The sequence below is a fragment of the Meles meles genome, chromosome 13 (genome assembly GCF_922984935.1).
Source record: "Meles meles chromosome 13, mMelMel3.1 paternal haplotype, whole genome shotgun sequence".
NCBI classification, from domain to species: Eukaryota; Metazoa; Chordata; class Mammalia; order Carnivora; family Mustelidae; genus Meles; species Meles meles.
Genome location: NC_060078.1, coordinates 82,349,921 through 82,375,633, shown reverse-complemented (window position 1 = coordinate 82,375,633; position 25,713 = coordinate 82,349,921). Strand labels below are relative to the sequence as shown.

The 25,713-nt window shown below is 47.6% G+C and overlaps 1 protein-coding gene across 4 annotated transcripts in view; it reads left to right on the top strand.

Annotated features, from left to right (window-relative positions):
- The first annotated feature begins 579 nt into the window (after positions 1 to 579).
- C13H10orf90 (chromosome 13 C10orf90 homolog) overlaps positions 580 to 25,713 on the top strand; it is a 210,913-nt gene continuing 185,779 nt past the window's right edge. For 2 of the 4 annotated variants that reach the window (XM_046027354.1, XM_046027351.1), the window contains exons 1-2: positions 580 to 1,275; positions 20,853 to 20,925. In XM_046027354.1, the coding sequence (XP_045883310.1) occupies positions 1,036 to 1,275; positions 20,853 to 20,925 (313 nt within the window). In that variant the 5' untranslated portion in view covers positions 580 to 1,035. Of the gene's footprint in view, positions 1,276 to 20,852; positions 20,926 to 25,713 lie in introns of those variants that run through there. The other 2 variants (XM_046027355.1, XM_046027352.1) reach the window with 2 other exon arrangements.

The following is a 25,713-nucleotide window of genomic DNA, read 5'->3' as shown; positions in this document are numbered from 1 at the left end:
TGGTAGCAAAACGTGAAATGAAATGAATAGGAGCACATCACGCACCTGCATTTCCAAATGATTCACAAGCCAATGATTCTCAGCATCGTGTCCATCCCTGCGACATTGGCGGCATCAGGTGAACTGTGCAGAGTAGGTTGGGCAGAAGACAGGCAACCAGACCTTGGAAATGCTGCCTCTGTGATGTATGACACACGGCTCTTTCTTTGCTATTTCACTCACCTGGCCCTCCTGATGTACCTGGGAGCGGCAGGTATGATTATTCCAATTTTCCTCCTGCAACACTGAGGCTCAGCATGGTGACGGGACTTTGCATGGTTGTCTTGGGGCCAGAGCCGTCATGAAGCTAGTGCTTCCCCCCGCCCCGCCCCCCCCACACCCCCGCCCTCTGGACACAGCGCTTCCTAACAGAGCCCTGCTTTCCGTGCCTGCTTGCAGCCATCCCTCCTTTTGTGTCAGGCTCTCTTCTTCACTTGAATGTGTTTCTTATCTTCTCCAGGGCTGAGGTCACTCTTTGTGTCCACGGGAGTCCGCCCTCACTCCTTTCAGCCTTGGCAAGAAAAAGCAGGAATTCTAAAAAGCAGCAGTGATCACTCCTGGCTCCTTTGTAGAGCCCAGTAAATAATTCATCTGGATTTGAGGGGTCTGACACAGAACGTATATTGACCCTCACGGTCACGGGCAAACGCCACGTGCAGAACTTGAATACAGCGGGAAGGAGAAATGTGTCTTTGAAATCAGAGACGACTTTGAGTGACCTGAGAACAGAGGTAGAAGCGCTGGAGACGGAGGGACAGCAGCCAGACAGTATTTTTATGGCACGTAAAGGTCATTCCTGAGGTTTCCACATATACACATCCCGCCCGGTTGGCAGCTGGGATCTGGGAAAAAAACAGCTCTGGACTTGGAAACCACTAGGCGAGGTCCTAGCGAGGGCCCTTCCCAAGTCCCTCCTGCTGCACTCGATACCTGGATTCAACAAAGAAAATTGTGTCTGCCAGGCTCCCTGGCTGAAGTCACAAGATTCCGAGTATCATGCGGCACTCCGGAATTCCTGCAAAAACTCATCAGAAGGGGTCCACTGGCCGCCACACGGAAACGGTCGTGCCCCGGACTTTTCAGATCAAAACATTTAGCACCGAGTTGAAAAACCATGTGATGGTCATGGATTTCGTGAAGAGCAACTGCTTTCCCTCCCAGAGAACAGCCAAAGTCTGCATCATCCGTGTGTATCAAGGCCTGAAGACAGCTGAGCAGACAGCTAGCTGCTGTGAGGTATGGCCGAACCCGGGCAGGGAGCAGGGGGTACACAACCCAATTCGGGGAGATGGAGCCGCTTCTCACCAGACAGTTCAGGTGTTTTCGCTGGTCCCGTGAATTAACCATCTGTTTGTCGTGTTCCCCCAACAAAGTTGGAAAGGACATTTTCATCTCTTCTCTCCGTTTTTGAAATAGGGGGTGGGGGAAGCCTGTCAGATGAATGTCACTTACACATGACACACGTGCATTTGCAAACATTCAGTAGCGACTGCCTAGTTAATTTGTAGCCACATTTGGGAACAGCAGTATGTTTCTTGCCAGTTAAATGTTCCTAGCTCTGTGAGTTTGTAATCATCTGTCTTTAAAAACAAACTCCCATTTGTTTCCAGACGTGTTATGTAGAAAAATTATCTGTGACTTGCCTTGATCGAATTAAAATAAGTAGGCCTGTAAGAATGGGCTTTTCTTTTTTGCGAGTGAGTTCTAATTTTTCAACAGAAGCTACTTTGTGGTGGTGGTGGGGGAACTTCGGAGTTTAGAATGTCAAAGTGAGATAAACATATCACTCAGACATATTTGTATGCTGCGGCTAGGCTTAGTCACCCAGCAGTTATCCTTCAGAGTAAACACACATGAAATCTGACCAGCTCTTTGTCGTATATGGAATAAATTATGAATGTCATTGTAATTGAGTCCTGTATAGCTCACTTACCTATCTCTTTGGGAAAATGTAGCATATAAATTGCTAATGTTTTTGAAACGGTAACCTTTCTGAATGTTGATGCTGTTGCTGGGAGAGCCTTCGGCATGAATGCTGGCAGAGACTCCAGATCTCTGGTCCCCCACGCTGGGCTTCCTTATTCCAGGGCAATGCGAGAACCTGTTCTGCAGGGTTCAAGGCTGGCCTCTTCCAGTTCCAGCCCTGGGATTGTGAATTTCCATGTTCACAACAGAGATATAAAGGCCACAGAAATAATGGTGTTAATTAAATTCAGTAATAATTGTTCATTAGTTCATTGCCCAATCAACCAGAGCAAAAGGTGTGCAATTAGAATATAATTGAAAGAAACCAGAGATATTATTATTCACAAGTAATTAATCGGATGGGACAGAATTTTATCATTGTATAATTTCCATTCAGGTTAGTTTTCGATCCTCCCGAGAGAGTAAAACTTGTTGAATTATACCGTCTTGCATTTTATAGAAGTGTTCATGGCTCCAATTTAAACCTTAAATGACAAAGAGCAGCTCTTGTGTCCCCATTTTTTTAAATGAATAAAACTTCATTTATTCCCATAGCAACAGTGAAGATGGCAATGTGGAAAAGTACATCTTTGCAGGAGATTGTAAAAAGCTTCAAGTATGCTGATAGTCACAGCTGTCTTTTTGTGTGGCCCCTCCCCCACCCCCAACTACCAGTTATAGTCAACAAGTGGAAGTTGGGTGCCTGCTGCTTGATGGCAACTTGGAGTCTTAATTCTTGTCTTAATTCTTATGTTAAAATGAGTCTGAGACCCTCCCGTGGCACTCAGGCCCTCAGCTGGGCGGTCCTCTGTCTGTGATTTGGGAAGTAGTCTAGACAGGGCCCACTTGGCTCAAGGGCAGGCCAAGTTGGAAAACCAACATCTACTTGTGCCTCCTTTCCCTCTCACTTCTGAGCTCTGCTCTTTTAGAAGCAAACATTTTAAAATTTAAAATATTCTGTGTCCATTGAGCTATCCATATTATTCCCACTGGGGCATGTCAGCACCATTTAGATTAGGAATACCAGGAAGAAGTTAACTTCCTGCTCAGTTTCCAAGCTGAACTGATGATAGAGCCCAATTAACAGCCTGGGGGCCCTGTTAGACTTGGCCCCGGTGATCCCTTCTCTCTCACTAGCTCCAAGGCCACGGGTTAACCTGCCTGGGCTGTGACCATAGAGAACCTGATGGGTGAGAAATGAACAACGTCACTAAATGAACTCTCAATGCACAAAGGTACTAGTTAACGAAACTAGATGGTTCTCCAGTGAAAGTGAGTTTTGGAAATTTTGTTTCTGTAAAAACCTTATGAATTTCAAGTCCCTCCCAGGAGGACCTACAAATCTACTTGAGTTGAGTTTAATGTCTAAAACTGGCATTTCTCTAAAACTGTGGACTAGTCCTGGGCCCTGTTAACTGCTTGGAGATGCTGCCTCTCATCGGATGTGAAAGGTGATTTGGCCTAACTCTGTCCCAGGGGCGGTCCAACTGTACTCATTCCCTTACTTGAATTGTCTTTTAGAAGAATGGCAGACCTTTAATGGGACACCAGACCTGTTGTGTGAAACAGAAGTAGGATGGGAGGCAGATGGCAACCAGGGTGCTGAAGGTCCTTGTTTGCGAAGGGGTCCGCTGACCCCAAACTATTAAAAACACAGTGTGCTAAGGGCCTTTCTCTCCCCTCACAGGTAGATATCTGATAAACTTCAGACAGTAAAATAGCTAGACCTGAGGAATGGGGCACAGATCTGTTCGAGTCCTGGCCGCTGCCCACATTGCAAACACGGCCACATCCCCAGAGTCCTTCTGAAGCCGCGCAGGGATGGTGTTTCCATCGCTCCACGGAGCGAAACCACGTGGAATTCAGAGATGTGCTTGCGTCTCCCGGAGTGTGGCTATGAGCCGGCACCTCCTGGTTGATTGCTGAGAACTTTCTGATGCTGGGCACAGGCTGGGGCATGCAAGTCAAGTCTCATCTATCTGTCTTCTCTTAGGTGATAGTTTCTAATACATTTCATCATCGGATGAGCCAGAGAAAGTTTCTGTGTGTAATAATCACCTTTTAGCTGTGCTTTTTGACATTTTCCAGGACTTACATCATTTCTCTCTCTCCTTCCTACTCATCCTTTTTTTTTCTCCCCTTTGGATTGGGCAGTGCTGCTCCATTCTGGCTGACTGTAAGAATCATGGCAAACTGTTATTTTGTATTTTTTTGATTTGCAAAAATTGCACACATTTAATGTATACATTTTGTTGAGTTTGGCTTATGCACACACCCATGATACCATCACCACAATCAAGGCGCTACACAGACCCATCACCTCTGAACATTCCCTGTGTTCTGTGCGTGTTACTTTTCTGTTTGTTTTTGTTGTTGTTGGTAAGAATGCTCAGCTGAGGTCTGTTCCCTTAACATACTTTAAAGTGTGTAATCCCATGGTGTTAACTACGGGCACTTGTGTTGTACGTCAGAGCTCTGGACGTGTTAAGCTCCCATAACTGAAACTCTACACCCACTGAGCAAAACCTCCCCATTTCCCCTTCCCCAGCCCCCGGCAAACACCAGTCTATTTTTTGCTTCTAAGGTTTTGACTAGTTTAGCTACCTCGTGTCAGTGGAATCAAGCACTGTTTGTCCTTTTACGCTAGGCTTATTTCACTGAATGTGATGTTCTCCAGTTTTATCCATAAGGTCACAAATAACAGGAGCTTCTTCGTATTTAAGCCTGAATAATATTCACTGCGTGTATATACTACATTAAAAAAAAATCTGTTCCTCTGTCAATAGACATTTGGGTTCTTTCCTTATGATGAACTTTTAAAACCGACATAGGCCTACAGCCCAGCCAAGGCCAATGGGACCCAGAGCGCAAGTGTGATTTCGCTGTATTCCTTTAAAGAGCATTGAACTGGGTCCTGGCATGAGGTGAAGTTACTTGAAAACAGTCTGATCCTTTTTGAGGCTGACTTTTTAGCACTTTGGTCTAGGGTGTTAGTTTTCTGTAAATGAGGATTTTGGCCCCAGGTGATGTTTGGCAAAGTCTGGAGTCCTGGTTGTGACCGTGTGGGGAAGACGCTGCTGCTGCGGACTGAGAGGCCCGGGGCACTGAAGACTGTACTCCTGGGCTCAGGGCAGTCTTCTGCCCCCACCGACAAAGAATTGCCCCACCTGAAATGTTCACAGTGTGGAGGCCGAGAAGCCCTGGGCGAGGGCTAATTTAGCCCCACTGTAGAGGCATGACCCTTGTGAGGGTCTACTTAATGCCCCACATATGCGAGATCTGTCCACCAGAGCTAAGGGGACATGAACTGTTTCCAGCTCTGGGTAAGGTCTCAGATGTGTCTGACCTACTACTTTCTGGTAGTTCTTTCTCTGGTCTTCTGCAGTTTTCTCTTAAGCATGAGAAAACCAGTATTCAGCTAAAGCCTGGAGGGACCCGTTGCTGGTTGCTAGAACTCTCTTTCACTCCTCTTCAGTATTTAGTCCCAAATTGTAGCTGGCTCAGCTTCTCCAGTTCCTGATCTCTGCCTTCTCTGCTCAGTGAGACACCAGGCTCTCTTGATCTTCCCCTTTATGCTCTGCAGCCTGAAAACTGCCTTTTGGTGGGGACAGTTATAGGGCTCCCTTCTCTCACGTCCCCTCCCTCCAGGATCGCAGTCCCCTGTTGCTTTTCATTTGGTGTCTGGACACCATGGCTTCCTAGCTTTCATCTGTCTGTTCCATCATATCTGGAAGGAGAAGTAGCTCCGTGGGCAGGTTTGATGTCCCACCAGGGTCAAGAGATGCCACTCTGGGCTTTGCAGAATGTTTTCTTGCTATTGGAGTGAGCAAGTGCAAGAGGCAAAAGATGAAACAACCACTCTTAGGTCTCAGTGCTGCCCACTGGCCACATTCTTCCAGCCCCTCCCTGCCTGGGTCAGTGGGAGGCTGGACGTCAGAGGGCAGGGTTCTCAAGAGGTACAAGGCGGTCAGAGGACTGAAACTGGTTTTGTTGCCTCAGGAGGCACAGCTGGGGATTGAGGTCTCCAGATTAGCTGCACTCTGAATGTTTTGTTGTGGGTGACATTGAGCTCGATCCTGAACACTTGTAGTCTCTTGAGTTCAGTCTGACCCTGTTACGGCCAGCATCCCTCAGCACGTTGGGCATGGGTGGGGACCCATGTCACCTTTCAGCCAAACCAAAGGAGGAGCTATGGCAGGTGAATGGTGGCGATGTGCCTAAGAGTGAGGGCACTGGGTTGCATCTTTCTGGGGTGAGTGACCCCAGTTGCTAGGTGAGTGACCTTGGAAAGTTTCTTGACCACTTTGAGCCTTAGTTTCCCCATCTGTGTTCATGTGAACCAGGATGGTATCTACCTCCTGGTTTGGTGCAGGGATTAAGGGAGAGAATCTCTACAAAGGGCACAGCCTCAGGCCCGGCAGAGGCAGCATCTCATAAGAGTGGGTTGCTGCTGTTCAAGTTCCAATATACCTTTTTCTGCCATCCCCAACCCTGCCCTAATGCCGTGGCACAGAGACATGGCCCCTGGGACCAAGCTAATTGTAACCCGGGCTTTAAGGATGCTGCTTCTGGACATGTAGTCCTGTTTAAATTGGTGTGAACATCTGTTTTCCTCCTTCCTCACACTCAGAGTGCCAAGAGACAGGGACCTGTGACTGTCTATGCTCTTGGCTCTGGGTAATCTCCATTTCCCAAGCAACTCAGACATTAGTCAGCAAACTGGCCCTGAGCTGAGTGCATGGTTCCCGGTTAGAACCCACCTAGTTCCTATGGTCAGCTGCAAAGTCCACCTTTGAGAAGGGATTGTTGAGAACGTGAGTTTTTCCACATCCGGTTCCTGCCTGAGAAAGTCGGAGCGAAGGCAAGAAGTATTAACAGGACATTTTTTTCCATGTAAGACGCACCCTCCCTTGGAAGACGCACAAAGATATAAAGGAGTTTACCACCCCCCGGGAAGGTGTGAATGGCCCTCATACTTTAGTGTCCTTTAGAATCCTCAGGAGAATGGTCTAGGTATGTAGAGCCCTGGGCTCTGGGAAGGGTGGGATCCAGAAATTTCTGTTTTTAACACGAAATCCAGGTCATTCTGATGCAGGTCTAAAACCTCGATCTGGAACGTCCAGACGGTTATTTTCCAAAAGCATGAACCAAGGAGAAGATGACAGCAAAGACAGAATGACGGGCCTGTGTTGAGAAAGTCAGAGCCAAGGGGGCATGGGGAGGGGGAGGGGAGGCATGGTCAGAGAGGAGAGTGGCTGGGCCACTGTGTGCCGGGAAAGCTGAGAGATAGAGATGGAACAAAAGGGGCTCTTGTTCGATCCCTGAATTGCCTCATTGATCCTCACCACAGCTGTGTGAAGCACATGAGCCCTATTTTTCCAAAGAGAAAGTTCTGTGAGGCTCGATCCCTGGAGCAGGCTACATGGGGACGAGGGAGCGGCGGAAGGAGGGTCCGTCTCAGTCATGTCCTCATCTGAGGTTGTGCTTCCAGCGTGGTGCTGGGGCCTGGGGAGACAGGGGAGCAGCCCTTGTCCTGACAGCAGCAACAGGGAACCAGGGCTGTTCAGGGTTGGCTGTAGACAAAGCCATCTGTGCCAGGATCGGACGGTGAGAGGCCGTGATACCCCTGTTCTGACTTGTCTCTCCGTCTGCTTCAGGAAGATTTCCTTCCCGTAGTTCTTGTACCAAGCGCCTCCTCCTGGTCCTTGGGTCCCACATGGGTCCTTGCTTCCCACCGTCTGTGCTGTCCCATGTTGTCGTCCCTTGCTGTGGAGCAGAAGGATTAAAGCTGACTTAAAAAAAATTATCAAGGACCTACTCTGTGTCAGGAACTGCGCTAGGTCCTGGGGACATGGAGGTCCAAAAGGCAGGATTCTCGGCTCTGCTTGTCATCCGGGGAGGGAGGCCGGCATCCCAGGGAGTGCCAGTCAGGGCGTCTACACTGAGCTGTAGGCCCAGAAGACTCGGCAAGGCTGCTCAGGGAAGGGGACATCTGGGCATGTTTTTCATGGAAAGTTGGGAGTTTTACATGACTGGGAAGAAAGGTGGGAATATGGGACACATGTGGAGAAGGAGAAGGAGAAGGCATTCCAGGCAGAAGGATCGGCAACTCCTGGGGGCGGCATGAGAAGACCATACCTAAGTAGGACCCAGTGGTCTCTAGAATCACAGCTGACATTTGCAGGGCACCGCACCAGAGAGGAGGGAGCCAGGCAGAGAAGGAGTTTCAGAAATTGGGTCTATGGCTAAATATTCATTTGTACCATGAGGCCAGACACAGAACAGCTGACAGGGCAAGTGCAGTTGCTGGAAAGCAATAACGTGAACAATTCTCGGAGCTCACTCAGGGCCGTGGGTCATTTAAGTTGCTCACCATCCAGAATAGAAAGACCTCACTGAGTAGAGGGTAAATTCAGTAGAGATTCTAGAAGGGTCGCACCTTGGAAGGATGCTAAACTAGGCCTCGAGTAAAGGCTACTCTATATCCATCCCGTAAGAATTTTAAGAACAAGAACAATTCTTGAAAGAATCAGGTTCTTCCACAGGTGGTTTAATTGCCAAAACAATGTTCAACACTCTTTAAAGGATTACAGTAAAATTCAGCAAGCGAGAATATGAAATTAAAAAATATCTAACATCCAGACCAAGTTCCCTAGACACTCAAAGGAACAGGAAGGTATGATTCTTTTTTTTTTTTTTTTAAGATTTAATTTATTTATTTGACAGAGACCACAAGCAGACAGAGAGGCAGGCAGAGAGAGAGAGAGAGGGAAGCAGGCTCGCTGCCGAGCAGAGAGCCCGATGTGGGACTCGATCTCAGGACCCTGAGATCATGACCTGAGCCGAAGGCAGCGGCTTAACCCACTCAGCCACCCAGGCGCCCCAGGAAGGTATGATTCTTAACCAGGAGAAATCATGATTAATAAAAACAGATTTGTAAATACAGTGATGATGGAATTAAAAAGCAAGGATTTTTTAAAAAGCTATTATAAAACTGTGGTTTTGCCTTTAAATTCAGGGGTTTAAGGGAAGATATTACCATGATGGGGAAAGATATGGTTGATATAAAAATGAACCAAATAGAACTTAAAAGAAAGAAAAAGACTCTCTGAAGGAGGAATTTTACAAGATGGATTAACAGGAAATTGGATGTTACAGAAGAGAAGATCAGTGAAATTTCTAAATGGAAGAGAAAAAGAGAAAGAGGAGAGGAAGGGAAGAGAGAGTGAGAGAGAGAACCAACCCCGAGTGACCTACAGGACAATAATATCAAGAGATCCAACATACATATAATTAGAATCTCAGAAAGTGGGGAGGTAGAAAAATGTTTTGGAGAAATAATGGCTGAACATTTTCCAAATGTAATGGGACATATGTCAAAGCATTGCTTGTCAAGTACACATAAAGAGCTTGGCTCAAGGGACGCCTGGGTGGCTCAGTGGGTTCAGCTGCTGCCTTCGGCTCAGGTCATGATCTCAGAGTCCTGGGATCGAGTCCCGCATCCGGCTCTCTGCTCAGCAGGGAGCCTGCTTCTCTCTCCACCTCTGCCTGCTTGTGATATCTCTCTCTCTCTCTCTCTCTGACAAATAAATAAATAAATAATCTTAAAAAAAAAAAAAAAACTTGGCTCAAGCTGTGTTAAATAGTATATATTTCCATGTTTCCCAGTGTTGGTCACTGAGTTATCAACCAGCATTCTCTGGTGCAAGGAATATGTTTGTTTCTTTGTGATCACACTACATAATTAACTGAGGCAGTTTCCTTATTTATTTATGGCTGAGATAATATCATTTTAGTGTAGAATTGTTTCAGCTCTGATGGACTAGGAGAAAAGGGGAAAGCAATCTGGCAGAGGCTATCTGTATGATTTTTCTATTCCTATAAGACAAATTATATAATTGGCTTAAGGTGACATCTATTTTTTATTTCACAGTTTTGTAGGTCAGAAATCCTGGTGTGGGTTAGCTGGCCCATCTGCTGAAGTCTCTGCAGGCTGAGCCGAGGTGTCACATGAGGCTGCGAGGCTCAGGGCCTTCTTCCAACATCACTGGCGATTGTTCACACTCAGTTCCTTGTGGCTGGAGGACTGAGTCCCCATTTTGTAGGTGGCCTTCAACTGGCACTCTCAGCTCCTGGAAACTGTCCTCAGGTCCTTGCCACGTGACTCCAGTCATAGGCAGTTTGCAACATGTTTGCTTAATTTTTTCATGGCCAAAAGGACAATCTGCTGCTTTGAATCTCTTGGACTTCTTTTGGAGAGACACCTGATTAGGTCAAGCCCACCTGGTATCATCTTCCTTTGATTAACTCAACATCAGCTGGTTAGCATCCTTAATTACACAGGCAAAACCCTTCTGCCAGAAAATATAACTTAATTGTGGAAGTGAGAGCCCATTGCACTCACAGGCTCTGCTCACACTGAAAGGAGAGAGAATGTATGGGGCATATGCACCGAGGGGTGGGAAGCTAGGGGGCTGTCTTAACATTCTCCTACACTGTATTATAAATTTTTGTATCTGTGCAGAAAAGGAAATAGAAGGAGGCCTTGGAATTATAAGCATATAAGTTGGAGCCTCTGTCTAGGAGGTCCAGAGGACAGGTGCCCTTAATTGCCTCTAGCTTACCACTATGCCCCCAGCACGAGGTGACCTTTAGGAGCATTGTGGGACACATGTGTGAGTGGATGCATCCATGGATGAATATGGATACACAAAAGTGTGAGATGTGTTTGAGATGAAAATCTGAAGCCATTATGAGTGATGGTTGCTGACCTTGTACACATAAGGGATCTGCCTCTGATTCGATTCCATGCTTATATCAGGCTCCCTCCAGGCTCCCTCCAGCCTCCCTCATTTGCCGTGATCAACAGATAGACCTTGGCTTTAGGTAGCCCAAGTGAAGGTCCAAAATGGAGGTCCCTTGTTTCATTACCCTTTTCATTAATCAAATTCCAAATAGAGACATTATCTAATTTTCTCTCTGGGGTTCTAATTTATATCCCTTCTCCATCCAGAAAGGACTTCAAGACAGCTCCAAAAATAAGTATGTTGGAGAACATCCAGAATTTAGGAATAATAATTTGTCAAGAGAAACAAATAGGGCTGAAGACAAATGGGGGAATTATTTTCTTAAAGTAGACAACAAATTGCTTGCCATTTTCTATTGAAGACAAGACGCTTCTTCCCAGCAAAGCAGCCGGCAGGCAGCGGTGAGCCGGTCAGCCCCAAAGAGCTACTCTCTGGCAGGACTCAGATCCCTCTGATCCAGCCCTCTGGTCACACAGAGTTCGTGAAACCCGTGATTTTAGCTACACAGGTGCTCAACTCCTCACTAATGAGCTCCAGACACTGCTGGCTTCTAGGCACTTGGTTCTGGTTCGTGGCTTTGCTTTGCTCCCTAGAGTCGGAGGACACCTTCTGCAGGTGATGGTGAGCTGGGCCCTGTGTGCCAGAGGGATTGATCTAGGCTGATGGATATGCAGAGAGGGGCCCAGGATCGTAGGGGAGATGCAGTGTGCTCCAGTGGGCGTTGTTTGTTCCTCACCACTGACGTCATGTTCAGGGAAGATGCCTCATTGTATCTCCAGGGCACATGTACCGCCGTGCTAGCTACCAGACACCCAGGAAACAACAGTATGATGATTTTCTGGGGAAGAGGTCCACGATAAATGGCCACTTTCCCAGTCTTGGCTGTGTAGTTCGTGGGGCCTAGTGCCAAAGGAACATGTGGTCCTTATGTTAGAATGGCGGGGAGATATATAGTCATTCAAGGTACTGAAGTACCTTTTTCTCTCCTTCCACTGTCTTCTCTTGATTTGTCCTGGTGGTTTTTAATGTGTTCTTTAATGTTGGCTTAAGTAAAGAAAAATTAAGATCTTAAATTATTACCACGAATTTAACGGTCATCTTTATATTGCATAATGCCGTTTTAGCACAAATATAAAAGCGTTTAACTCATGTGGAATCACTAAGATGGTAGTTTTTATTGCACTAATCCCATACGTGCCAGTATGTGTCTCATTCTCCCTGGAACAATGGAAACACTGCAAAAATCAACTCAAACTTTTATTTCATTCCATGATATAATCTTATTTTTTTAAAAAGATTTTATTTATTTATTTGACAGAGATCACAAGTAGGCAGAGAGGCAGGCAGAGAGAGAGGAGGAAGCAGGCTCCCTGCTGAGCAGAGAGCCCAATGCAGGACTCGATCCCAGGACCCTGAGACCATGCCCTGAGCTGAAGGCAGAGGCTTAACCCACTGAGCCACCCAGGCACCCCCGATATAACCTTATTTGACCAACACTCTGTACCTTCAGTTTCTTGCTAGGTGAGGAAGGGCTGAGAGAAAAAGGCGCTATGAGGGTCCTTCTCTCTGTCTCTTTCTGCGGTGTCGCGTGCAGCACATGCGGGCGGCTCACACAGGGATGCGACGTGAGTAAGAGAGGCTGTGGTCGGGTTGCTTGGTCACACCTGTTCCCAGAAACCCGCTGCCTTCTTTCTGCATTTGTTAAGTCTTTTTCTAGTGAGGAGCGTGGCTTCTTGGGGCTGTCATCATTCAGCTTATTTGATCCTAGATGTGATTTGCTTACCTTGTATTCCCTTTGAGTCTCGTTGAGCTTCCATGCACGGTAGGCTCATTAGAACCCTGTGAGCGAGGGGCACCTGGGCACTGTGACTGGAGCATCAGGGAAATCAGCAAGCACACGCCTTGCACCTGTCTTCTGCCCACAGGCGTCCTCCACCGTCCTCTGGGATTTCACGTACGAAACACAAGTTCAGAGATAAGATTATTTTAAAATCCAGAGTCCACAAATTGGACTTCATCAGCCTGAAAACCTTGTGTGCATCAGAGGACATTACCAACAGAGCGAAAGGAAACCCACCTACTAGGTGGGTGAACCTGGAGCGTGTGAGGCTGAGTGAAAGAAGCTGTCACAAAAAGACAGGGGTTGACTGACCCCACTTTCACGAAGTCCGTGGAGTAGTGAAATCCACGGAGACCGGAAGTACACTGGTGCTGCCAGAGGCTATGGGGGCAGGGAGAATGGGAAACGAGTGTTAAATGGTACAGGTCTGCAGTTTGTGGGGGTGGAAAAGTTCTGGAGACAGACGGTGGTGATGATCACGCAACATGATGAATGTACTTGGTTTTACTGAGTTATGCACTTAAAATGCTAAATTTTATGCCATGTATATTTTACCACAATTAAAAGCAATTCAAGATGGCGACCTCAAACCTTCTGAGTACACGCTCCCCTGTGCCGCCTGCATCTCGGACCTGTGAAGCTGGTCCTGCGCTAACTTGTGTTTGTAAATGCATAAGGTGGGGCGCCTGGGTGACTCGGTTGAGTGACTCTCTTCGACTCAGGTCATGATCTTGGAGTCCCGGGATCAAGTCCCACGTGGGGCTCCCTGCTCAGCAGGGAGTCTGCTTCTCCCTCTGACCCTGCTCCTTCTCATGCTCTCTCTCTTAAAAAAAAAATGCATAAGGTGATTCTCTTTCACTAGATGATGAGATCTCTGGGGTCAGGGTCCCTGTCTTATTTCTCTCAGTAACTCTGTGTTGAATTGAAACTCTCACCTACATTAAAGCTTGTTCATGATACATTAAAAAAAATAGAGCCTTATGTACAATTTACATACATTAATATTCATACATTTTATAAGTGTACCGTTCATTTTGTTTTGAAAAATGCATAGAGTCATAACCAGCACCGAATCACGATGTAGGGCATAGTCACGACCCAGAATGTTCCCTGGTGCCCTTTGTACTCAATACCTTCCCCCAGCTCTGCCTCCGGCAGCCACTGATCTGCTTTCTGCCACTGAACTGTTGCCAGGTCTGGCATGTCTTTAACTGAAATCATGCAGTATGCTGGTGTCTGTGTGTGTGTGTGTGTGTGTGTGTGTGTGTGACTTGTAGTAAGTTTCCATTACAACTTTCGGCGTCTTAATTAAATGGATCATATTCTATTGGGACAGCAGAGAGGCAAGGGCTCAGGCCCTGACGTAGGTGCACGTAAAATTTTTATCTTAACTCTACCCTTTCTTAACTCTTACCCTGACTTTGCGTGAACTCTCACCTTCTCCAGGATCAATTGCTTCCTGTACAAAGTGGAGTTAATAATAGTCCCCTCCCTTCATCCCGTGCATTTGCAGGGGTTGAAGAAAGCGGTGGACGGAAAGGGCTCAGGACAGAGCTGGGCTTATAGCAATAGCTCAGTAACACTTAGCTGTTTATCATCCTATCATTGATGCCATCATGAACAAGAATCCCAGGCATGCCTGTTGCTTATCTCTAGCATGGCAATATCATGGTACCTTCCTTCTGGTGTTGCCATGGAGATTACTTAATGCCTGTGAAGCATTTCGTACAGTGCCTGGCACATGGTAAGCACTCTCTCGAGTCGCCGTGGATATTATTCTGTTCTGTAGCCATTAAGGACCCAATTCTGCTATTCCTCACTAAGTAAAAGTCATCACCTTCTCTAATTGTGAGATGGTGTGAAAGGGCCCCATTTAGACTGCTTTCTGCCGGTCTAGGTGAAAAACACGGTTGCAAACAGCAGCCACAGGTATGAGATAGTAAGGTCTTTCTCCAGCAGACCCAAGGGAGGAGCTCCACGTGAACAGAGGAGCCAAAGAACAGGAAATACCCTAGTCCCTTTGTGTTTGTTTGTGACTGTTCTTTTGAAAGAGGAAAAATGGCAGCGATTGAGTTAAGAGTCAGAGGGTGGAGTGGGCAATGGAATCCTCCTGACTCCCTGAGCTGTTCGGAAGGGAAGTCCGGGTAGTGCTTGAAGCAGTTCGGGGCTCTAACCGAGGGAGAGTAGTCAGAGACCGCAAACAGTTCCTGAGGAAAAAGGTTTCCACCTGGTAGAAGAAATGGATTCGGCTTCTGGCCTCATCAGCTCACATTTTGGAGTAAGGAAAGAATGTTGCAAATGATAGGAAACATAATAGAACACGCTGAAAGGAATACTTAAGGAAGCAGGGGAAATCTACCTCTTTGATATACAAAATAGTTCAGCTCAATTTGACTTTGTGACTGGGTAATTAACATGCCCATATTATAGCATTATTTTCCCCCCACGCCTGATGTTTGCATAGAAATCTCCAGCCAAGTGCCTCGTCATTGCTGTTCTCATTTATCCCTGCAAACAGACAGGGGCTGAAGTCACCCTAGCAGGAAAACGGAGAGTGAACTCTCCGTGGACCACTTCTCATTAGGCAGCTGGGGGAAGCTGCTTTCCATGAGTCTCACAAGAGGAGGAATGATCAAAATAATGCATCCTCCTTATATCCTGGTTTGCTGTATTTTCAAACCAGAACCCCACCAGACACCACCCTTGACAACAAAAGTGAAGGAGAAGCAAGGAGAGAGGGAGGCATCTTCCTGCAGATCCTAACAAGGGAACAGTCCCGCCATTTGCAATCAGATAAGGGATATTATCTCCATAATAAAAGGCAATTGAGAATCTAAATGAAAAATCTAAAGCTTTTCATGCTGATTTATTTTAGATTAGAAAAAGTTAAACCAGATGTAAACATGAAGAGATGAAGCATGAAGAGGGAACCATGGCAGAGTGATACATCTCAGTTTTGAGTTATGATAGGTGCAGAGCGGCATTAACCAGAAAATACACTGTTGATCCCTAAACTGCTTTGACGTTAATTACTGTTGCAGAAGAGAATTCATAAGATTGAGTACAAACGTGCAGTGCCGGCAAAGATCAATCATGCATCCAGATTAGCCACGGAGAGGATATTCCAGCCCCCAAAGGCTGTGTTAACCCAGTGGTACTCCATGCTGGAGCGTGCCCCGTGCAGTGCTGTCTGTCTTCTAGTAGGATCGCCAACACTGGATGCTGAAAAGAAATGGCCCTGGTTTTTTTTGGAGCCCAAAATGTATGCCATCATCTTTAAGAGAAGACCCAGCCGAAATCCACCCTCGGTCTTTGATCCTTGGGCTATAAACAGATTTGGAATCTCCCCCTCTGTTTTCTCTGTAGACCATGCTTGTGTCCAGCAGAGGCAGAGTGAAGAGGTGTTGGAGGCAGGGTGCTGGGTAGACTAGAAGTTCCCGGCTGTTTCCTCTTCTCTCTTCTTTCCTTTCTCTTCATTTGGTCCCTATTTTACTTCCTCAGTGCTTATAAGGCCCTGATCACCCCTACACACACACACAGATGCATGAACTACACACCCACACACATGCATGCACACACCCATGCACGCACACACATGTGCTAACCTAGGCAATGTTGAGAACAGTATGTCCTAGCTGGAGAGGGTCCTGGCTCTCACATTTAGTAGCTCTGTGACCTGGAGCAAATTACTGAATGTCTCCATGCTCCCTGGCTCGTATCCATAAAATGCAAAGATACCGACTATCTCCTGGGAACTGGATGAGGGGCTAGATATGGAAAACCTGAACCCAGGGATGGGCAAGTTTATTAAATGTCTGTTGTACCAACCCACAGTTCTCCACCCAGAACTCTTGGGGCCAAATGTGATTCAACAATGATTTCTTAATTTTATTTCTGCAGGTAACGCTGCACAACATTTCTAGCGGGATTTGAGGTAGCACCCTGTAATTAAGCTCACTGATGTTTTTGCAATAAAATGTATGAATATTCACACTAAGTGGAATAAATTAATATTATAAATAGCCTCAGGTTAGTTCAGGTAAGGTTTGGCTTTCAGATTAGTTTCCTACAAACTCAGAGAAGAAAAACCTCTCGGAGTTCAGAGCTTTATGGATTTTAGAATTGCAGATAAGGGATTATGGGTCCATAATGAGGACTCAGCTATCTCGAAGGGCGAATTGGTAAACAACAGAACCAGCAAAAACAATAGCATATTTGCTCATTAGGGCCCAGCTATTATGGCCGGACTTGGGAGGATCAAGGAGGAGAACGTGAGAGCTGCCTTGTAAAGTGTTTGGTCTTCTGTGAATGGATGGTTCTAGTATTACCGTATCCATGATGTTCAGGTCTCGCTGATGCTCAGCTTCCAGCTCCTGATGGAACCCAGAGATCCTTTGTGGTCAGTGTTGTCGGTGTCCCCGTTGGGGTCAGCCGGAGTGTCTGCTGGTAAGTCTGGCCCCTGTAAGGATAGCAAGCAGTGAGGGCGTGGAAGGAATGCCAGCCCAGGGGCCAGGAGGGCTGGTGCTGGGAGTAGTCAAAAGGAGGGAATGGGTATAAAAGAGCTTTGTGAGCTGGAACATCCCTTATGATTGTGAGGGGTCATGTTTCTTTTAGCGTCCTTGACCCTAATCGCAGGGTTCTGTTCTCAAGGAGTGTTCTTGATTGCCTCCTTTCCGTCTGGTCTCCCTCCACTCGCTTTACTTTTACTGCACATTAAGCACTCTCTCGCCTTGTTCAGAAATCACTAAAACTTCCCCGTCACCCAGGAAATAATACCCAAGTTAGCACGGCATTCAAGGCTGCCCGTGACACGTTGTTACGGTCTGTAGCTGTGGAGACCGCGGCTCGGACGGCGAACACGGTTATCATGTTAATGGATGCGGTAACACGTGTGCTCTGACCTACGGAGCTATTCCCTGGTGTTGGCTGTTTCAGAAGCCTCTGACGCTTCGCCATTACGAACCACGCTGCAAAAATGTCTTTGGGAATAGAGCTTTAACTGTATGTGGGCTGGGAAAAAACTCAAGGATTTTAAGCTGGGAGGGACATAACCAGCTTTGCTTTATGGGAACATGGCTGGCGATGAGGTGGAGGCAGGAGGCCGCTGGGCTGAGAATGGGGAGGTTGCCGTGGTCTGGGCCTTTAGGACGGGGCGCCATGAAGGGGATGGGGAGAGGGAGCTGGAGACCGAATGGAGAAGCATTTCAGAAAGGCAACCAACAGGGGTTGTGGATAGACACAGCCACGGAGCGGGCACTGAGGGGGCCAATGGAGAGCACCGTGAGAAGCATTTTGGGGACACAGATCACAGCGGCTCTGTCTAGATTGTGGTAAACTGAGGACTGGAGGGGGGTGAGGAAATGGGACAGAGACAGTGTGGCCATCTCCTCTAAGATCTGGTTTGTTTGTTTTGTTTTGTTTTTGTGTTTTCAAGGGGAGAGCTGGGGCAGAGGGAGAGGAGGAGAGAGAGAATCTTAAGCGGACCCACGCCTAGCCGTGAGTCCGACGGGGGCCTCGATCTCACAGCCTGAGATCATGACCTGAGTAAAAGTCAAGAATTGGAGGCTTAACCGACTGAGCTACCCAGGTGCCCCTGGTTTTGTTTTTTTTTTAAGATTTATTTTTTTGACAGATAGAGACCACAAGTAGGCAGAGAGGCAGGCAGAGAGAGAGAGAGAGAGGAGGAAGCAGGCTCCCAGCCAAGCAGAGAGCCCGATGCGGGGCTCGATCCCAGGACCCTGGGATCATGACCTGAGCCGAATGCAGAGGCTTTAACCCGCTGAGCCACCCAGGCGCCCCCCTGGTTTTGTTTTTGAGAAAGGTTTGGACATAGTTAGAAATGTGAGGAAGGCAGAGTTGAAGACTGAGGACAGAATGAGGATCCTTGAGGGGTGTGACCTCCAAGAAGACAGGAGAGTAGATTCCAAAGGGCACCACACAGAATTTATCCCGGAGAAGAGGCTTTGCTTTCATTCCTTCCTTCCTTCCTTCATTCATTCTTCCATCCCTTTTTTCTTTTTCCAATAAATATTTATTGAGAGTCTACTATATGTCTGGCCCATACTAGAAGCTAAGAATACATTGGCAAGCAAGGCTAAATAATTTTATTCTAAGAGTGGTTAGTATCTAGGGCAGAAGCAGACATCAATTATAGGTTCACATGAATTCATGTAGATTTACAGTCCAAGGTGCATGTGCTGAAGGACGGGAGTGCCTCTAAAATCTTAAAAAAACAGGAAGCTGTTTTTGAGATGGGTGTCTACAGACACTCCCATGATCAGGCCATGTGAGCCAAGATCCAGAAGAGGACCAAGGAAACAACATGCTTTGCAGCTGAAACAGCATGTGCAGAGGCCCTGTAGTCAGGGAGAGAATTTGTATTCAAGGGGCCAAGGGAAGCTCTTACAGAGTGTGTGTCTAAAGAGAAGTGTCTGGTAATGCCACAGAGATTCCCTAGTGTAGACCACACAGGGCCCTCTTGTTACTTTGTCCTCAGGGCAAAAATTGTTGCTGTCTTATGGGAAGGCAGTACAGTGAACAGCCAGCAGAAAGCAGAGTCAAAGCCAAGTCTTCCCCAGGATGTCACTATTGGATTGAGACCTGTATTGATGACAGATTCCTGAATCCCCTGTCACTGGGAATTCTTGGATTGGTGGTACCCCGTACCAGTGTCAGGGTACAGGGGTCAGCCTATACAAGATGGTTCCAGGTTTTGACAATGCAGAGGGTGTGGGGCCTAGTCAGTTTGCCATCCGCTGGCAGTTGCTAGGACCCCAGAGAGCGAGGACGACCCTCGTTCCGAACCAGTGCTTGTTACTTGTTACTTCACTGTGGAGCTGGAGCTCTCGACTAGGACTGAGCAGTCAATCAGGACTTGCTGGATAGAAATTAATCGTGAGTTGTCATGTCCCAGTGTAATGAAGTTGCTGAATTTGATAACATTACTTTAAAAAATGGACATAAATATCTTTCTTAAAAGAGCCAGACAAGGCAACAGCCTAGGAAATGGGAAGCTCAAAATCTTTGCTCAGCCAGAGGGGTCTTTGGCACATCTGTTCCCCTTTCTCCCAAGGTGGGTTCCAGACCCACCTGCTTGATCATGTTTAAAGCAACAGGGAGATGCTTCTGCTGCAGAATTTGGGATTGAAATAATTTCTCATCCTGGCATCTAATGTTGCTGCACTTTTACTTCCTTCCTGAAAACTTTTCATGGGTTTCCGGTATTCCCTATGACATGTCCATTATAAGAACTCACAGTTCATGTCGCTCCTAGGCAACCACAGAGCAGAGAAGCCCAGGGAGGGGCAGAGAACCATGCGTGAGTCTCCAGATCTTAGCCCCGCCCTGCTCTGGGTCCCACCGCTTTTCTCTGTCCCCAGATTGGCTGCCCAGATGTTGGCGATGAGAGGGGCCATCATGGGAGATGTACAATGGAAAGCTTAACTCCGCTTGGGACTAAGAAGTTAACTGAGATTCAGAACAGGAGACTGTGCTTACAGCAGGGGTTGGCAAAGTTACTCCTCAGCGCTAAGGGAGAGTCCTGGGGTGAGCCGCAGCTGGTGGGCGTGGGGCAGACCCAGGGTGGAATGAGGAGCTCTGGAGTCCGATTATAGATTGAGAAGCCCAAACCAAAGTTCTCACCCACAGCCCACTGCTTTCAGAATAAACATACAAAACAAACCTTTGCCTTTTGGCAGAGAATGTCTGCATCATAATCCTACTTGCAGACAGCAGAACACTTTTGTATATATTAATCTTATTTTCATTGGGCCTTGAAGGCTAATTCCTGAAATTTGATTGCTTGTGGTTAATCAATTCATCAATATTTATTGAATGTCCAATTTTAGCTCAACACCCATTCAGCATTATGATGGGAGAGAAAAGAAATATTAGATGTGGTCCTTTGCTCTACTAGCAAAATCCACGGCAAAATCCGCATTAGCTGATTATGGTTTTTCTCCCTCCCCTCCTCCTCCTTGTGCATTTTGAAATCGTCAGAAACCTACCCTTTATTCATTTGCAGAGTTAACACAGGAGAAAATGGAAATAAGTCTTCATTAAAACCTGAGTTCTTTCTTAGGAGATGGGAGAGATTCTAGAGACGTTTCTGGATGCTTTAAAAATAATAATGCACATGATTGAAGATTTTATATCTGGTAAATAAAAATATAAAACTGGGAAGAATTCTGTTTATCTTCCAGATCCACAGTCGGCTCTTCTCGTCCCCCAAAGACCATTCTGCTTGGGAAAGAAATGAAGGTCTTTCAAACGCAGGTAACGAGCTGGGCTTGACCGGGTGGCATTCCCATTCAAGCCTTTATTTACTGTCTCTCTCCTTTATTTTTATTAATAACGAAATGTGCTTTGGAGCTTTATCTCCCCCCACCTCAAGATGATAGCTCAGTGGCTCTGAGAAGATTGGAAGCTGATTTGAATTTCTAAACACCCAGGCTTTTAGGTTGGCCGTCTCTGAAAAAGCAAACAATGCAAAAGAAATATCGGTTGCCTCAGGTAGTGCGTTTGGGACCCAAGATTGCTGCAGACGGTGGGGGTTCGGGCCAACGTGGTGCAGGGTTCCGCCAGGAATGAGTAATGGGACAAATATGGAATATTCTCGCAATGGAGCAGCCACGATTTAAGTGTAGGCATCGTCTCTGTGCCTTCATAAATCATTTATCGGGAAGCTTCAGTTCACAGCCCCTACACGGTTCCCACACCAGCGAGGTGGTTACAGTTCATAACTTTTATTAAGTTTGTTAACATAAGTGGTGTGGAAACAAGCTTGTTTTTCGCGTGTCCATGAGAGGAACCAGATGGTAGTCTAGGTCTCATTTTCTGATGACACTGTAAAAAGACTGAGCTTACCAGAGTATTTCAATTCAGAGACTCTAGTAAAAACTAAGTTCTAAAAGCGTGTTCTCATGGACCAAACTTTATTTTTCATCTTCGTCTTATTAATTTGTAAATGTGGCAGGTGACTTGGTTTCTATGAAAATATCCATGTGTACATGTGCGTGTGCGTGTGTGTGAGTGTGTGTGCGTGTGTGCGCGTGTGTGTGTGGTGTGCGATTATACACATGCATAGCTTCTCTCTTCCGTTACCCCTACTGCCCGCCCATATCAAAGGTATCAGGGACCTGAGTTCCTCTCCGTAACTGACACAGTCAGCCCAAGACAAGGATATGATTTGAAAGAAGCTTTCCTAGTTAATCCTTCCTGGAGCCCAAAAGCATGGTTTCTAACTTATTCTTTAATAGTGGCAGGACCCTTTGAAAACCTAGCCCAGAAATTGCTTGTGGTGAGAACATGAGTCCCCTGGCAGGTGTTTCTGGTGGCCTGAATGGCAGGCTCGTGAAGCGTGTCTGCCCACCCGCACCCCACAGCGGGGGTTGGGGACGTTGAGAAGGATGTCATATTTTCCTCAGAGCACTTGAGGTCGTGGAGAGAACAGTCTGTCCCGGGTGACCTAGGTGTGGACATGTCAGTCTGCTTTTCCTTGGGATGAGCTTAGCTCGAAATGGGCCTAATTGGGTGCTTCTGCGGTGGACATCCGCTCGCTGGTACTTAGCCGCTTAGTGACTTAGAAACCTGGCACGTGCTGGCCCAGAGGCCGCAGGTCAATGTCCAGGCTGCAGGGGATGTGCCCAAGCAAGCCCGGGCGAGCAGGAGAGGAGGAGATACAGAGGTCCCGGCTTTTCCTACCCTTCCTCCCTTCCCTCTTCTCCCTGGTTCCCTTCCCTCCTTTCTCTATTTTTCTTTCTTCCTTTTTAAATCTGTATTTTCCAAGTTTTAATTATAGAAAGATACTTAAAGGTTGTGATAACACTTGGGCACTCTCGTATAGAAGGCAAGCAGTTGTTAAAGAAAACAATCACTCATAACGCTGATTAAAGAGGGTGAAAGAGAGAGATTTTATTCAGGGAGACCCCTACATGGGGTCTTCGAGGAGGAAAGAGTCTGGCCCCCCCTTTGAATATAAGGAAAAGTAGGAATTCACCTCCAAGAAACAGGATGGGGGTCCATGGATGGAAAAAGTCTACGAGGTAAGGGGGGTTGGCTCAGTTGGCTTGCCAGGTGCGGGATCAAGGGTGGGGGATTTTTTTTCTAAATGGAACCAGCAGGATTCTTTCTAAAAGTGGACTAAATAGGCCAAGGACAGAGCCCAAGGGTGAGGCCTCGTCACATCGAGTTCTCGGAGAAGCCGGACTCTGGGTGATCACGGGGAGCGTCTCAGAGTCAGGCTCCCGCTTCCCTGGGTGGCCGACGCTCCGGGGGGCCGTCCAGGCTCTGTGCGTCTGACTGCAAGGCATTCCCATCTGTTAAAGAAAAACGACACTGTTAACTGGTCTAAAATGACCAGACTTGGGAGCCACTGCAGGAGAGAATGTCAACCCCAGTGGAGAACCGAGCTCAACTCTGAAGGCAGCCGGGGCAGCCCGGGGTCGGCAGCCGCTCGTTGTGGGGGATTCGGTGCCTACAACGTTACCAGGGAGAGCTCGATTGGTGTCAGGGGTGGGGGAAAGTCTTTTAAACCGCTCAGCAGGGTTCTCTCTAAATCTGGGCTCTGCAGCCTTCTTTGCTAAAACTGGACTTGACAGGCCCCCGGAGGCGCAGAGGAGCCTGGCTCAAGTTAGGTCGAGGGGGGCGCGTGGACACTTCGCTTTTCTGAAAACCGGCCGGAGCAGCCGCCTCTGCCCTCGGGGCTCTCTGTGGTCCGGTTTGGTGGCTCGGGGAAGAGCAGGAGTTTGCTTCAGGAGTGAGAGTCCCTGCCCCACTGTCCCGAGAGGGGCCCAGCACGAGGGTGAAACCTTGATCGGTCTTCTCTGTGGCCTTGGGGGCCTGAGGGAGCAGAGGTTTAGATCAAATTAGGTGTGGCAAGGACTAGAAACACACACAAGGGAAACCACGGTTAGGAATCCAGTGAACACAGTGGAAGGATGCTCCATCAGGTCGCAAAAAGCCCCAGAACCCAGGGGACTCCGTGGGCTCCGGCAGCGAGAATGTGTGGGCCCTCACCTGAGCTACTGTAATAGGGCTCGATGCCTCCTGCCTGCCGCCTGCCGCTTGCGTCTATCAAATCACTTTCTCAGGCTCCGTCCTGATTCAGTCACCTCAGGTCAGGAAGCAAGGTCAAATGTTAGAAACGTGGCTTCCGAGGGTCGGATCTTCTGCGTTCCTGGCTAGCAGGGCAGTTCTTCCAGAAGGAGCCCACGGGCCAGGCAGATGCCAGCTCCCAGAATCTCAAGTCTGGGAAGGACCAGTGGGTCCTTTTGCCCAGGTTCTCCCTGACGTTGGAAGCCCTCCTACGCATTCCCACGCAGAAGCGGGGCCATCTCTGCAGAGGAGGCCGACCCCATACGGCCCCACGGAAGAGGGGCTTACTCTCTGAAGGAGGCTCATGACCTGTTCCCACGCTGGAATTTTTAGAAAGCCTTTGAATTGTGTTCAGCCAAAATAAAATAAGTTATTTATTTGTTTTCAGTCTGTACTGAGAAGCCAAAGAGGACTCGAGGACTCAGTAAATATTGAGTTCCTAGAATGCGCAACCTGACCCATGTTCTAGGAAGTCTCCTCGGTGTGCCAGTCCAGGCAGGAGGTGATGAGGGTTTTGTCCAGTGCAGGAGCGGGGGTGTTGGATCGCTGGAGCGCTGGGGAAATGACAGAACATTTGCAGTAAGGGGGAGATTGAAAGACGTTTCCGGGCAGAGAGTGCAGGCATTCGTGGGGTAGGGAATTCAGGGTCCAGGAGGTTCATAGAGTCGAGGGGGTGCTCGTGGGGAATCCTGAATTTGTGCGGTTTGCATCCTCTCCTCGTGAGAGGCCACCTGCCTTAGATGGCCAGGAAGCATTCGGCAACTTGGTGGTGTGATCTGAAGACCAGTTATGGTTGTAGAGCCCAATGCAACCATTATTTCCACGCAGGGAGTGAGAAGCCATGAGAACAGCGGGGATTAATGCAAAAAAAAAAAAAAAAATGCATGAGCGGGTGGATAGAGGATGAAGCTGCAAAACCTGAGGAGCCCATGTGTGTGGGGTGGCGGCGGGGTGATGGCTGGGGACAGGGAAGAGCAGCGCTGTCCTGGGAACCACACACCGGTGTCGGGGTCTTGTTTCTAAGGTGAGGTACTCAGTGCGCGGCCGACCTTGTCCGCACTTGGCTTTGTCCTCACTTTAGAGAAGTCTCTCTACTTGCTCGGGTCTAATTTTGCTCTCTGATAACCATGGTTCCGGGCGTCCCATCTCTCCCAGCCACTCTAGAACGCAGCAATGTGGGGGGTACACCCCTGTTGCAGAGGCTTAGGTCAGGGGTGTATCTGGTGCAAACAGGGCTCAAGTGCTCATGCTCGAAATCGGAAGGGAACATCGTCTCCGGATTTTCATTTTTGCTTCCTTTGCCCGCACGCTGCAACTACTCATGGTCTCTGTCATTGGAAATTCCAAGAGTGGGAAGGGCAGGGGGCCGAGTTTTTATGGTCAAATCATCCCATTGGCAAGACCTTTGGCATCTGGTTGGCCCATGTGAAACTTCAGATTGCAATGATTAATAGGATCCAAACACCAAGAGAGAGAAAAAAATGCAGGAAGGGTGATGGTGTCTGCCCAAACTCACCTCTGTTTTCAAAATCAGAGGAAGGTGGAAGTTGCTTTGAAATTTCCATTCTGTATGTTATGAAAAGATTCCTTTCACTGGTTCCCCCATCACTGAGCTACCTGTCTGCAGACAGGGCTGCTTAATCTGAGGACTGAGCAACGGTTGAAGGTTCAGGTGCTTCGTTAAGCCTTTGCTGGGGCATCCTTTACGGGAACTGTATGGAACGGTAATTGATGAAGGTCACCGGGAAATTTTAATTACTAATTCACTTGGCTTAGGAAGGAAGGTGGGACGGCATAAAATTTTCTCCCTCCTGATCAATTAAGCCCGACCTTTATAACTGGCAGTTTTTAAAGGGTGGGTCTTTGATTGATGAGTGGGATGAAGTCATTATATTTCACTTAAAACTCAAGGGTCACTGTTTCTCTTCTCCAACGTTTATGAGAGCAGTGATTTGCTCCCTTCATAAC